This window comes from Ictalurus punctatus, chromosome 22, assembly GCF_001660625.3.
Source record: "Ictalurus punctatus breed USDA103 chromosome 22, Coco_2.0, whole genome shotgun sequence".
Taxonomy (NCBI): domain Eukaryota; kingdom Metazoa; phylum Chordata; class Actinopteri; order Siluriformes; family Ictaluridae; genus Ictalurus; species Ictalurus punctatus.
Window position 1 is genome coordinate 13,015,270 of NC_030437.2, and position 14,426 is coordinate 13,029,695.

The following is a 14,426-nucleotide window of genomic DNA, read 5'->3' on the forward strand; positions in this document are numbered from 1 at the left end:
GTCCAGTACGGCTTATCCCGGGTTGTGAGGTAATTTAAAAAAGGGGAGGAGCCACTCGATTTGTCCCACCGTGATACATTTAATAACGCTGCACGTTTCAAGGTACCTCACGGGGACTTGAAAACTACAAATGTAACACTAACATTAAAGTTCTTTTGATATGAAACAGGTATAAGTGAAGGTCTTTCCAAAGCTATTTTTATTTAGTTTAGCAAATTTCTTACAGCACTTTTGGAGCAATATTGTAAAAAGTATCATTCCTGTTCATGAAGTCTTTTTGGTATCCATGCATGATTAATAAGTAACTGAGGCACTTACATGTTTACTTTAGGCTACGTTGACTGTGCTGATAACCACAAAATTTTGTCTCGTTGAAAAAGTAGTCCCTGGAAGCAAAAATAAAATTCCACTGATTCATAGCTTTAAAATACTTATAAATACATTTAACTGTGGAATTCATGAAATCATACAAAAAATATATTTTAGGTACGTTTTTGTCTGTCCCAACAACTGCCCTTAGACTTCCATTATAGGTGAGCAAACAGGTTGTCGATTCTTTTCTCAGTACAGAGAATTTTGCTGTGGTAAGCATTCACACACACACACACACACACACACACACACACACACACACACACACACACACACTATAGAAGCAGAAGACAAACGTCAGTGTAAAAAGCGCTGGAGAATTCCTTTAAGAGGATTAAAGCTGTTTTCGGACACTGGACAAGGACAAAAGAGATTTTCAAGTTTCATCATGCGGTCAGTTCTGATCTCAGCTGTTAACCCATTTTAATCCATAATCCATTTGATTAATTTTAATAGAAGGAAGGAGGAATACACCCAAGATTTAAACCCACAATCATCTGGAACATGATCTTCTGGCCTCCTTTCTCTCAGATTGAGCCAATCTGTCTTTCCCAGTATATATACTTTTGTCACCTTAGGTAAAATCTGAACAGCAGCAGCAGTCTTTGGAAGAACAGTAGATATTGTGTCTGGCGCTGTTCTGGCAGTGACTCTGCAGCTAATTAGGCGATCTAGTTGCAAGGTGACCTTGCTCGACTGGCATTATGGTAAACAACAGGAAGAGGGTGGCTGTTTAATATTTAAAAGGATGCGGTCTGAAGGGTTTATGTGCAATAAATACTTTCCTGCAGTTTTTGAATGACCTCCACTCAACCCTTTTATTCTCATCAGGGCAGAAGGACCTACTTTAACTTTTAGAAGTATAGCAATGTGGGAAAAAAATTATGCAACTGTTCCAGTTTAAATCCACTTTATTAGGAACACCTGTACACCTAAATATTTATACAGTTATCCAATCAGCCAATCATGTGGCAATGGCACAGTGCGTAAAATCATGCACATACAGGTCAAGAGCTTTAGGTAATGTTCACATCAAACACCAGAATGGGGAAAAAGTGTGATCTCTGTGACTTTAACCATTTTGATGATTATGTACTGAAGTTGATGAGATATTCATAGTCTTCGCAATTATACATTGAGGAACATAGACGCAGTTTTTCGCAGATTGTTGAACCTCCGCCCATCTTTACTTCTGAAAGACACTGCCTCTCTAAGAAACTCTTTTTATACCCAATCATGTTACTGACCTGCTGCCAATTAACCTAATTAGTTGCAAAATGTTCCTCCAGCTGTTTCTTTTTAGTAACACTTACTTTATCAACCGTGTGTTGCCCCGTCCCAACTTTTTGAGACGTGTTGCGGTCATTAAATTCAAAATTACCTTGTTTTTTTCTTAAAATGGTGCATTTACTCAGTTTAGACATTTGATATGTTTTCTATGTTCTATTGTGAATAACATATGGGTTTATGAGATTTGCAGATCATTGCATTCTGTTTTTATTTATATTTACACAGCATCCCAACGTTTTTGGAATTGGGGTTATATAACTGTGTGTCTGTGTGTGTGTGTGTGTGTATGTGTGCATGCAGGATACTGTATCCTGTCTAGGAATAGTGTCTACGAATTTGGAGATGTAAGGCTGTGTTACACTGCATAACATGACATGTGGCATATTAAAATTTAGTTTATGCCGGGGAATGTCACTATTACAGTCTGTTTTGGTATATTGGGATTCTTTCATTCTTCCTTAGGCTGGCACACACCTAATCTCTCTCTCTCTCACCCTCTCTCCCTCCCTCTCTTTCTCTCTCTCTCTCTCTCTCTCTCTCTCTCTCTCTCGCACACACACACACAAAAACACACACACACACACACATGCACAGTCCATGTTAGAAACACATAAATGCACAAAAAAAATTTTCTTTTGCATCTATTTTGTACTTGTTCTCTCTCTCTCTCCCTCACACATACACACACACAAACACACACTTATTCTACAGCTCACCTAAATTCAAATATTTCTAGGTATGCTATTTCTCTCACACACAGAGAGACACACACACCCACACACACATGATCCGAATCACTTTAATGCAGCCACAGTCTGCTATCAGTGGCTGAGAACATGCCTTCTCTCCTCTTATCAGATAAGACCAGGGTTAAGGTAAAGGTAAAGAACATGATGAAAAGATTGTTTTTGTTGACTGAGCACCGTCTGTGGGCACAGTAATGGATTATTGTGTGACTGATGATGCTGTGATTTCTCACCCTTTTTTGTTTACACATAACTTGTTCATTCAAGTTAGATTTATCCCAATTCAAAGCTATACCCCGATACTTGCATGGGTAAGAGAAAAAATAACAAGCAATATGTACTAATCATGCACCCATTCTTCTCCCTTGAAGAGTGTCAGGACGGCTGTCAGCGGTGTACAGCGGATCTGCAGCTCGGCTCTGGGACTGTGTGTTTGTGGTGTAAAGGCTCCCGGATGCTGCTGCTGGGAGATCACTGTGTGCAACACTGTCCACCGGGACACTTCAAGTACCACGGAGCCTGCAAGAGTGAGTTTGGTAGATGCTTTTATCCAGAGTAAAGCAGAATCTAACCAAGAACAGAGCAGAGTGGATTAAAAGCATAAAAAGAATTAAAAGCCCTGTTTGAAGGCCCAAGAGTGCCTTTCTGCATCTCTGGCGAGATTTAAACGCACGTTCGAACTTCTGTTCACTGTGCAAGCATAGAACTGTAAATTATTGCAATTACAGTGTCATAAACTAAAAGACCATGGACATAGAGAGTCTCAAACACAGAAACACTTGTCATAGTGAGGCCACAACCCTGAAACCCTACCATACAGAGGCCCATACAGAGAAATCTTGCCATACGGATGGTATGGCATGGTGGTACGGATGGAACTCAGAAATTCTGACTGTGGAGAGGCCCAGACACAGAAACTCTCCCATACAAAGGCCCAAACACAGAAGCACTGGCATATAGAGGCCAAAACACAGAAATGCTGGCTATACAGAGGCCCAAACACAGTAACCCTTGCTATGCAAAGCCCCAAACACAGAAACTCTGCTATACAGAGGCCCAAACACAGTAACTCTGGCCATGCAAAGGCCCATGAACAGAAATGCAGACCACAGAGAGGCCCAAACACAGAAACTCTGGCTATGCAAAGGCCCAAACACAGAAACTCTGGCTATGCAAAGGCCCAAACACAGAGACACTGTCATATAGAGGCCCAAACTCAGAAATGCTGACTATACAGAGGCCCAAACACAGAAACCCTGGCAATGGAAAGGCCCAAACACAGAAACACTGGCATATAGAGGCCCAAACTCAGAAATTTTGGCCATACAGAGGCCCATGAACAGAAGTGCAGACCATAGAGTGGCCCAAACAGGAAATCCTTGGCTATATAGAGCCCCAAACAAAGAAACCATGGCCATAAAGAGACCCAAACATACAAAGGCCCAAACTCAGAAACACTGGTCATGCAAATGGCCAAACACATAACCTCTACCCATAGAGTGGCCAAAACACAGAAACCCTAGCAATAGAGAGGCCAAAATACTGTAACTGAATGTAGACACATTGAACCAATGAATATAAATTGACTAGTGAGGGAGTAGAGCATCTATCAGTCTGAAGGAGATCAACGTAACATCATAATCCATCTTGGTGGTTTTTAGGCATTACACATTACCCAGTGTGAGATAAAACTGAAATATGTTGAGAGAAGTAATTGATACAATCTATTTCTCAATCAAGATGCAGCCTTTCAATAAACAGCTGCTGCTCCGTGAAACAACATAATCACCAAGGCTGATAACCAGCACTGCTTCTTCTGTGAACAGCTGCTCTCCTCTCTAATGCAAATATGACGGATTCCTGAATGAAATCGCCTTGTTGCATGTATAACCTTGCCAAGTCTGAGGCTGTGTGCTTGGTACATGTTTTTCAAGCATCTTATAAATTTGTCCTACATTCTCTTTTGCACTGAATGAAGTTCTATAAAGGAAATCTCCAAGGTATTAGTCGCCAGGCTGCACCAGTCTCTCAGCCTTGAAAAATGCCACTGATTATCTAGGCGGACTTATGCAACTATTACACTGCACGAGGAACAGAGCAGTATTGAGACTCCTCACAAGTATTTGTGCACATTAGTGAAGTCGAGTGACCCGCATCTTGCTTTACTTTTACAGTTATTTATTTAGCAGATGCTTTTTATCCTAAGCAGCTAGGCAGAATTCAGCATAAGCACAGAGCTGTTAAAGGAGCTGACAGCAAATCACTCAACACTTTTTGTCAACTAGGAAGAGCCATGGCTAAACACAAGGGTTGGTGAAACTCATGCACACTTTAAACACTGGTCTCTAATCTCTCGGTTAATTTCCAGAAGCTTTTCCAGGTTTTTCTTTTCCAGAATAGCCAGTCACTACACGCTTGCTGAAATCATCCTTATCACACTACAGCTGTGATGGCACAGGCTAACATTGGCATATGAACCTCCCAATGATAGGCATGATAGGGAAAATGCTGTACCCAGCAGCCGTTTCTGCAAAATTCTGAACTTATTTATCAAATCAACAGAAACTTTCATGAGACTGAGAAATACCACACCTTGCCTATAATATCTAGCACTTATCATTCCATATTACTTTTCATGTCTGCATTTCCCAGAATGCCATGCGTCCTGTGCGGACTGTAGTGGAGAAGGACCTCTGTCTTGTAGCTCTTGTATGGCCCCTGACGTTCTTACCTCATCTGGTATGTGCACCTCTCAATGCCCCATTGGGTACTATGCTGATGAGAGCCAAGTGTGTCAAAGTAAGTGCTCCTGTGCATCTATTTATTGTTACATATTTACAGTATTGTACTGCATTTAAGCTTACTGTACTGTAATTACTGCTCTGTGTGTGTGTGTGTGTGTGTGTGTGTGCGTGTGTGTGTTTCACAGAGTGTGACCGTCAGTGTCGGAGCTGTGAGATGGCAGGAGTGTGTATGTCCTGCAGAGACCCGGCGAAAGTTCTGCTGTTCGGCGAGTGTCAGTATGAGAGCTGTGCCCAGCAGTACTACCTCAACACCTCCACACACACCTGCAGGGGTGAGATTATAGACGCAGTACTGATGAGCATGTCCAATGTGATGACGTTGTAGTGCATATTTAAAATGTTCAGTCAAATCCATTTACAATTTCAATTATGTGGTTTAGTTGTAATCTAAAGTACATTAAAGAGGTAAAGCCATCTTGGACATGAGTGCTTATTGCTATCTTTGTATACATGAGCTCAGAGGCACCTATAATGCCTGGCTAATGGCGTTCTGATCAACAGAGACGTAGAACCTCTGTATACAGGTCATCTGCCTTCCATCATACAATGTTATCCGTTATGTACTATATATATATATATGTATATATATATATATATATAGTACATATATATATGTACTATATATATATATATATATATATATATATATATATATATATTTACTATATATATATATATATATATATATATATATATACATATATATTATAGTAAGAGGAGATTTCTTGATGTTGGCTGGTGACTGCTGTTGGGCACATGTCGTGAAATACCACTCACTAAAATGGACTTTCTTTGACAAAAATGGTATATAAATCCATAAACGGTGTAGAATTGCATGTATCACGGATGATTCTGTGGTGATTGCATTTGACCAATTGAACAATTTTGCACTGTTTTTAGCTCTGTTTAGGCCCTGTTTAACAGGTAAACAGATTCAGGACTGCTACTTAGCGTACTCCTTGTTTGGTTGAGGAAATAGAGAAAAAAAAACCCAAATAGACAAAATATGGGATGGTGAATTTGTTACCATACCAAACTTTATAGTGTGTAACATCGCATGAATTTTTCAGCCTGTTTCCAATTGATATTTGATTACTAAATATCAAATTTCTTAACTAGATAGTATGCAGATTAGCTAGCTAGATAAGCAGGCAAGCAAAGCAAGTCATAAATTGGTGGTTTGCACTGTTTTTAGCTCTGTTTTGGCTCTGTTTAACAGATATGTAACATACTGCTTACTTGGCAGGGGAAACAAAATGAAAAAATATGGGAATGAGAATTTGTTACCTATAAATGCATACAACACTGTCTGATGGGAAGGCTCTATTAGTCTTCCAGCAACAAATAATTCAGTACCATTGCGACTAAAGTCAGTTCTGACAGTGTCATAAATTTTGATTCATCTCAGAGTTTGACTGCTGCTATAATAATCCTCTAAAAGCCAGCAATATGGGGACTGCAAAGGATGACACAGAACACAAATATAGTCATTTCAATCGTGAAAAATAAACAAAACCAATGGTAAGGAACAGGAAAAAATATGTTCTTATTACCTCAAGCTTCTTATTACCTAACCCTAACCCCCTAACCCTAGCTCTGATCACTCTGATTGATGACATGGCATTGGTGATGTAGTAATTTGTGTTGAACTGGAAGTCTGTTGTTGGTGGATCTTCGCAATATAATCTGACATGGAGAACACAAATTATCACACCATCTGTTGTCGAATTTTATTGATATCATCTCAGTGTAACAAGCAATGAGACTCTATATAATAAGAGCATATATGCCGTAGTAGTTTTAATAAAATATATAGTTTCAGTGCAAATATGAATCAAGATGTATTTTAATAGCAAATACAAGTAGTATTTATCTTCTAATTATTAAATAATGTAATTTTTAATAATAAGCATCAGTAGAAGTGTACATATTTTGAAAACTGTATTTCCGTGTGTATTTCTTTGTGTGTGTGTGTGTGTGTGTGTGTGTGTGTGTGTGTGTGTGTGAGAGAGAGAGAGAGAGAGAGAGAGAGAGAGAGAGAGAGAGAGAGAAAGCAAGCATGTCTTCCTGTGGAGCATAATGATTATTTTGCCTCCTAGATATTTTCTTCCAAATCCATATTCCACATAACAATCCAGCAACGATGGATATTTAATAAAATCCTCTCTACAATGGCCCATTATGCCAAAATAGCCTGTGATACTCTAACTATGCTGTTAAAAAGCAGAACACACATTACAGAGCTGTTTGATTGAGCTCTTTGTTGACTGTGTATTGAGCAAAAGAAAGTCTGCTCTGTCATTATTGGATATTACAAACTGTTTGTGGGAAGTCTGTTGTCAACATTTTCTGATCCGAGCCTTTCATGTGAGAGAGATGATTTAATGAGATTTTCATCTGTATGGATTGTCCAGTTCAAAGTACCCTGGATGTGGTTTAGAGTAAAGAAGGAGAGAAAAAGATTAAGGTTTGTGAAGGAGGTTGAAAGAGAGCGAGGCAGTAAGCAAAACAAACGGAAAAAAAAGATTAGCATTGATTTCCTGACAACCTCCTCAGTGTTTCAGTACTTTTCTGAACATGCCCTGTTTGAAGTGTGTAACACCAACATCGCGTTATTTCTTAATCATAATCTGCTTGGAAATTGTACAGTCGGTTGATACTGGATTAATATTAAATAGCTAATGTTTTAACTAGCTCGCATGCAGATTAGCTGGCTTGATAAGAAGCCACCTCAGGTATCATCAGATAGAACCTAATCTGAACAGATGAAATCTCTGAATACAGTCCATGCTGGTTGGAAATTAGACTAGAAGACTAGAAAAAGGCAAGATGTATATATAAGGAATGGCGGATGAGGCAGAAGATAAAATAGACTTCCCTACTAAAAAAATATACAAAGAAATAGAGGGGGTACAGGTGAAATAGATGAGAAAGATTAAGAACATTTGCTCTGGATGATGTGTGTGGAGTCTTTTAGATTTGTTTAACCCTTCAGGAGGGTGAGGAAATGTGTAGCTTGAAGGAGCAACGGCTCAGTTCCAATTTTATTGGCAATGCATTTGGTTCGATTTCCATTTCTAGCCCTGGTGTTAAAAGGTTGCTGTCTGGAGGAGATGTTAGATGTGTGCCTGTCTGAATTGTTGCCTTCTTTCTTACGCAAAACCAACAAACTGGCAAAGTAAAACACATCTCAAGGGAAAAAAAAGAAACGTCCTCTCACATTCAACTGCTTTTAATTCCAGCAAATCTCTTAACATGTGTAAATATTTGTATTAACATAAAAACATTCAACAACTGAGACATAAACTGAACAAGTATCACAGACAGTTGAACAGAAATGGAATAATGAGTCCCTGAACACAGGTGGGGTCAATATTAAAAGTAACAGTCAGTATCTGGTGGCCTCCAGCTGCTTTAAGTACTACAGTGCATCCTCGTGGACTGCACCAGATTGGTCAGTTCTTGCTGTGAGATGTTACTCCACTCTTCCACAAAGGCATTTGCAAGTTCACGATCATGTCTGGGGGGGGGACACATGGTTACATGTAATTTTCCACTGCAGGGACGATCAGCTGTCCTTCCTGTCTCCCTGTAGCACTGTCTTAGGCGTCTCACATTACAGACATTGCAGTTTATTGCTCTGAACACATCTGCAGTCCTCATGCCTCCCTGCAGCAGGTCTCTGGCATGTTCACGCAGGTGAGCAGGAACCCTAGACATCTTTCTTCTGGTGTTTTTCACAGTCAGCAGAAAGGTCTCTTTAGTGTCCTAAGTTATTGTAACTGTCACCTTAATTGCCTACTGCCTGTAAACTATTACTGTCTTAAGGACTGTTCCACAGGTGCATGTGCAATAATTGTTCATGATTCATTAAACAAGCATGAAAAACATTGTTTAAACCCTTTCCAATAAAAATCTGTAAAGTTTATTTGGATTTTACAAAATCTCCTGAAAAAGGGACATTTCTGTTTTTGCTGAGTATATATAGTAGAACATGGGGGGTAAACTGGGAAAACCCTTCACGTGGTGAAACTGTTATGGGTTTTTTTTTTTTTACTATATATAGTTATGAAAACTAACTGAAATTTGTCTCTGCTTTGAATTGATCTTAACCATAAGTAAAATTCGAGCATTTAAAATTCTGTTTACCCCCAAAAGTGGAAAGAGAGAAAATTGTATATTCAAAGATTCAATTCTTCAGGCTTATGTGTATTTGGCTACAGCATGTTGCTATCCAACAACTTGATCAAAGCATGAAATTCACTGTGTAAGAAAATCATACATAGCCAGCAAGGATTTGGTCATTTTTATCCCGACTGTTGTCACCACTGCGTTAGTTAAACTCACTTCCTAGCAAACATGATCTTTGTAGGAAGAAAGCTCTGGCAAGATTTAAAAGTCTATTAAAAAACGATCACATTGTTTTGGTGGTTGAAATGTGGTAGAAAAATATGATTTTGCGAAACCTTTTTATTTGGTTGTTTGCCTGAATTAAGCCACGGAGACATACAGTTTGTTTTACAAGACTACCACACAAATATCATAACCGTATTACTGTGGATCAATCCATGTTCCTCTCTTTCTCTTTATCTAACTCCCTCTTCTTCTCTGTCATTGTCTCTTTCTATTCCCCATCTCATCCTGTCTTTTTTGTCTCTGTGTGTATATCTCTCTCAGAGTGTGACTGGAGCTGTAACGCATGTCGGGGTCCTCTCCGCACTGATTGTCTGCAGTGTATGGAAGGTCACGTCCTGCAGAATGGAGTCTGCGTTCCATCATGCTCTCCAGGGTCCTACCAGGACGGGGTGAGATGCCTAAGTAAGTGTCCAACTAGATAATAAACTTTTTATGTGAATATAAATTTCACAGATTTTCTCTCTGAATACATTTTAATTTCATTCTCAGTAGTTATGGACTATAGACAGCTGAGTCTGCGCTTGTAAGTGTCACCTTCCGTGACCTCACTCAGCCAGGTTTTAATGGCAGTGCTTGATGCCAAATAGAGACTCGGCTATTTTTTGTCAGTGAGCATGATTTCATTGTATTTAATGCTGCAATGGGCACTAAGAATGTGAAACATTTGAGACAGTAATTGGAAACAGATTGAGTCATACGGGCAGTGGAACCGATCTCATGAATATGTTTCTATTGTGCTTACATGTGTGCATGGATGACATTTCAGGTTCCCCCAGGAATAAACATAATGCATACCGGAGCAAAAACTGAGCTGTCATATTAGTAAATAATTTGCTGCATGCAGCGAGGCAAGGCACAAGTGTGCAAACTGGGTATGAGCTGTATTTGAGTGAATCCAAGTAATTAGATAGCTGGGGTCCAAATACAAGCAAACAGAGTTTAAAAAAAGACATAATTCATAATCTATGTCAAAAACAGACAAAAGTCAAAACCAGAAAGTACAAAGAAACATGCTAAAAAGAAGGGCTACATTTTTTAACAGATAAGAACATCATTTTTATCTGTTTATTATCAGACTTGACTTACATGGTGCTTACACCAAGTGAACAAAACTATAACGTATTAGAACGACCGCATTTAATACAAACCCATAATTTGAATTTCAGCCAAAATTTCTACCAAACCCATGCTATTATAGAAAATTAAACAATACCTTCTGACTTCTTATCAGATCTGAGAATTCAGCACTGCTGTGGTATAAAGTAGCAATAATGCTTGATTCATTGTGTTGCAATGAACAGGAACACAACAGGCTGTACATAGACAAACTAATCAAGGACTAACACAGGAGAGGTGGACACTGTCAGGTAACAAGCCAATGACAGGACAGTGGGAGAGACGAGCACATGGCTTTCATTGCTGTGGAGACCAGAATGCGAAGCGGGGAATGGTGACATTTTGCTTTGGAAATCTTTGAAGGAAATTAAGTGTTATAAAATTATAATGTAATAATAGAAGAGCAGTTGAAGTCCCCAAATAAACATTAAACATATGTGAAAAAGTCTATTACACTCTAACACGAGAGCTGATTTATTTTGTCCAACTGTCAATCACTGAAGCAATACAGTAACATTTTTCTGTGGTATTCTTTGGGTCCACGATAGCCACACATACACATGGTACGTGTGGTTCAGTACGTGAATGAAGAATGTATGAGCCTTTTTTTTCTTCTTTTTTTTTTTTTTAACAAATATACGTGTCCATTACACATACACTGTAGAAGCAGTAGATTAGATTAAGTTGAAACAATGCTGCTGTATTCCTTTAAGATGTAAATATTTCTCATCATTTCCTCCCACAGATTGTGATGATCACTGTAAACAGTGCCAAGGTCCTGGACGATGTCTTCACTGCCAACTTCCTTATGCCTCTTTGAATGGCCAGTGTGTGCTGAACTGTGGCAGCCACTACATCCTCGATCCGGCCACACAGCAATGTGTTGGTGTGTAATTCACAATTTAATGAGATTCTTAAATATTCCGTTCTAATCAACTCAAATATTTACACTGTGATGATGCAGCTGTTGTATTTAATGAGCTCAAACAAAGCATAATTATTATACTGATTAGATGCTGCAAATAATGTGCGGTGATTTTACAGTCTTTTCATTTAAGTATAAACATGCCTCATATTACAATCAAACAGAAGCTCACCTGACTTCTCTGTGCTGTCATATTTCCCAGCATGCCCTTCTAGTTGTGTGGAGTGTATGAGTGTGGGACAGTGCCGTATTTGTACTGAGAACATGTTCGTCAAGAATGGGCTGTGCACTCCAGACTGTGGTCATGGATACTATGCTGACAAGAAGAGCAGAGAATGCCAAGGTAATACTGCACTTTACTTTAATTTATCTTGCTAAAAATTGAAAGTTCATTTGTTTGGTTAGACTGGGTGCTTAGACTTTTATATAATTATACTACAATACATTCAGATATTACCCCTAAACTATACCTCTGATCTCAAAAACTGGATTTTTGAATGGTTTACTCTTTGTGCGTGCCTGAGTTCTAATATATTGTTCGACTAATGTTAGTGTTGTACAAAGCTGTGGCTGTTATGGTGTTGACGTATATTCTGACAGGATTGGCTAAATAAACCATTCCTTGATTATAGGAATCAATACTCCATCAGGGAAATCTCTTTAGGAAATCCATTAGCAAAATTCCTGATTGTTTCCATCACATAATAAATTGACTTAATAGTCTCCATCAGATTGCTATACGTCCCTTTTAGTGATATTCTTGAAGGCCCTCTCTTTTGTCAGAGGCGTTCATAAAGGCTATCTGTGTGTGTGTGTGTGTGTGTGTGTGTGTGTGTGTGTGTGTGTGTGTGTGTGTGTGTGTGTGTGTGTATATATAATTCAAAAGTTTGTAAGTTTTTGTAAGTCATTCTGCTAAAAAGTGTTAGCTTCCTCTAGGAATGGAAATGTTTTTCAGTGTTTTAAAATGACACATTCAGTTGTTTTTAACTATTTAATAAGATACCCTTAAGAAATATTTGTAAAAGATACATAGTATTGTCCAGTAGAATAACATTTTGGTTATAGTGTTATTTGTCTAATCTTTTAACATGGCTGACAGTTTTATTGTGAATATGTATATATAAAAAGGTGTTATCTTGAAAAAAAGTACTGTAAAATTAATGTAACCAGAAAAGCATTAACAACAAAAAAAATTCAGTCCAAAAAAAAAGTTCAGTCACAGCAATTGTTTTACTATAGTGGGGGGGGGGGGGGGGGGGGGGGGGCTTTCTGGTATATCGTATAATTCATTATCAGCCCTTACACAGCCACAGCCACCCATCTTTATATCCTTACATTATATTTTTATACTTTATAAATATGTTTCCTTTTCATGATTGTATATAATTAATTCTAGTCTATGTAAATTCTAGTTTATATCATGGACAGTCATAAAAAGCATTCCAATACACGCTGTAGTGTGTATGGTTGTGTGTGAGACAAATAAAATTTGAATTTGAATACACATTATAAACTATGGGTCCTGTTTTTAATCTTTTGCTTTATCTTTTTTCTTTTTTTAAGCAAACACTCATGCTCCATCTCTCCACATCACCGGCTCATTTCTGGTCTCTATCGGTGGAGTGACCCCTCTGGACCCTGCGCTCCTGTCAGTCAAAGATTCCGACAGCCAATCAGAGAGCCTGCAACTGCAGCTGGTACAGCCTCCAAGTAATGGCCAGCTAACAGTGCTGGAGGACGGGAGAGAGAGAGCGCTGCACAGTGAGGACACATTCACCCTCTCGCAGGTGAAAAACAGAGCTGTGCGCTTCGTCCACACCGCAGCCCAAATCAAGTGAGTGGAAGTGTCATAACGGTTTACCCATAATCCCATTCAATCATGTGTGATGTTTTAATTTTGTATTTCATTTGAATGATTATAACATGCATGTTACACACTTGACATCTCAGCTTATATTTACGTCATTCGGCAGATGTTTTTATCCAAAACAATTTACAATTGAGCTGAGCAGATGAGAGTTAAGGTGAAAGTTAAGGGTCTTGCTCAAGGACCCAACAGTGGCAGCTTGACAGTACTGTGTGTGTAGAGTGTGTGTTATGTGCTTATGTTTATGAGGACATGTATTTAGATAGCAATATAAGACTTCTTTGAGATTTGTGGCTAGATCCCATTGAACAGTTCCTTTATGTTTGTTTTGTTTTTGTTTTTTTAATTACTTTTTTGATTACTAAGATTAGTGTTATTGTTATATAGGGGTGGAAAATGTACATAAAAATACAATTCAACTAAAATATACTACTTCAATATACTGTACTAATGAAAGAGTATGAGTGTCACTTAATAAAAAAGGAAGAAGATAAAATATACTTGATGGGAAGTTTGAAACCGTCCACACAGACTGAGGTTTTTCAAACTGAAAACTAACTAAAATTACAAATCAGTGCTTTTTTTTTTTTTTTTTTTTTTTTTTTTCCAAAATTATCTACTGTAAATTCTCAGAGTTAGGGTAAAATAAAATGCATCAGAAGCCAATCACATCACTCTTGTTCTTTTGAATTCATACACATTTCTAATAAGTAACTTTTTAAAGTCATTTAAATGTATGAAGAGCATGTGAGACTGATACAGTCACTGAACTAACTGAAATGTTTTTGGTTTTTAGTAGTTGAGCAAAATAAAATAAAAAAATCAGTCAGTCCCTTTGAAGTTGACAAGAAGTATTTGAAAGGTCAAAATCAAAACAGCTGATTTATTTC

At 38.3% G+C, this 14,426-nt stretch overlaps 1 protein-coding gene across 2 annotated transcripts in view; it reads left to right on the forward strand.

Annotated features, from left to right (window-relative positions):
* fras1 (Fraser extracellular matrix complex subunit 1) overlaps positions 1-14,426 on the forward strand; it is a 139,243-nt gene that overhangs the window by 74,423 nt on the left and 50,394 nt on the right. For both annotated transcript variants that reach the window (XM_053674449.1, XM_053674450.1), the window contains exons 21-27: positions 2,780-2,935; positions 5,061-5,207; positions 5,338-5,484; positions 9,890-10,030; positions 11,490-11,630; positions 11,872-12,012; positions 13,233-13,503. In XM_053674449.1, coding sequence (XP_053530424.1) covers positions 2,780-2,935; positions 5,061-5,207; positions 5,338-5,484; positions 9,890-10,030; positions 11,490-11,630; positions 11,872-12,012; positions 13,233-13,503 — 1,144 coding nt within the window. The remainder of the gene's footprint in view (positions 1-2,779; positions 2,936-5,060; positions 5,208-5,337; positions 5,485-9,889; positions 10,031-11,489; positions 11,631-11,871; positions 12,013-13,232; positions 13,504-14,426) is intronic.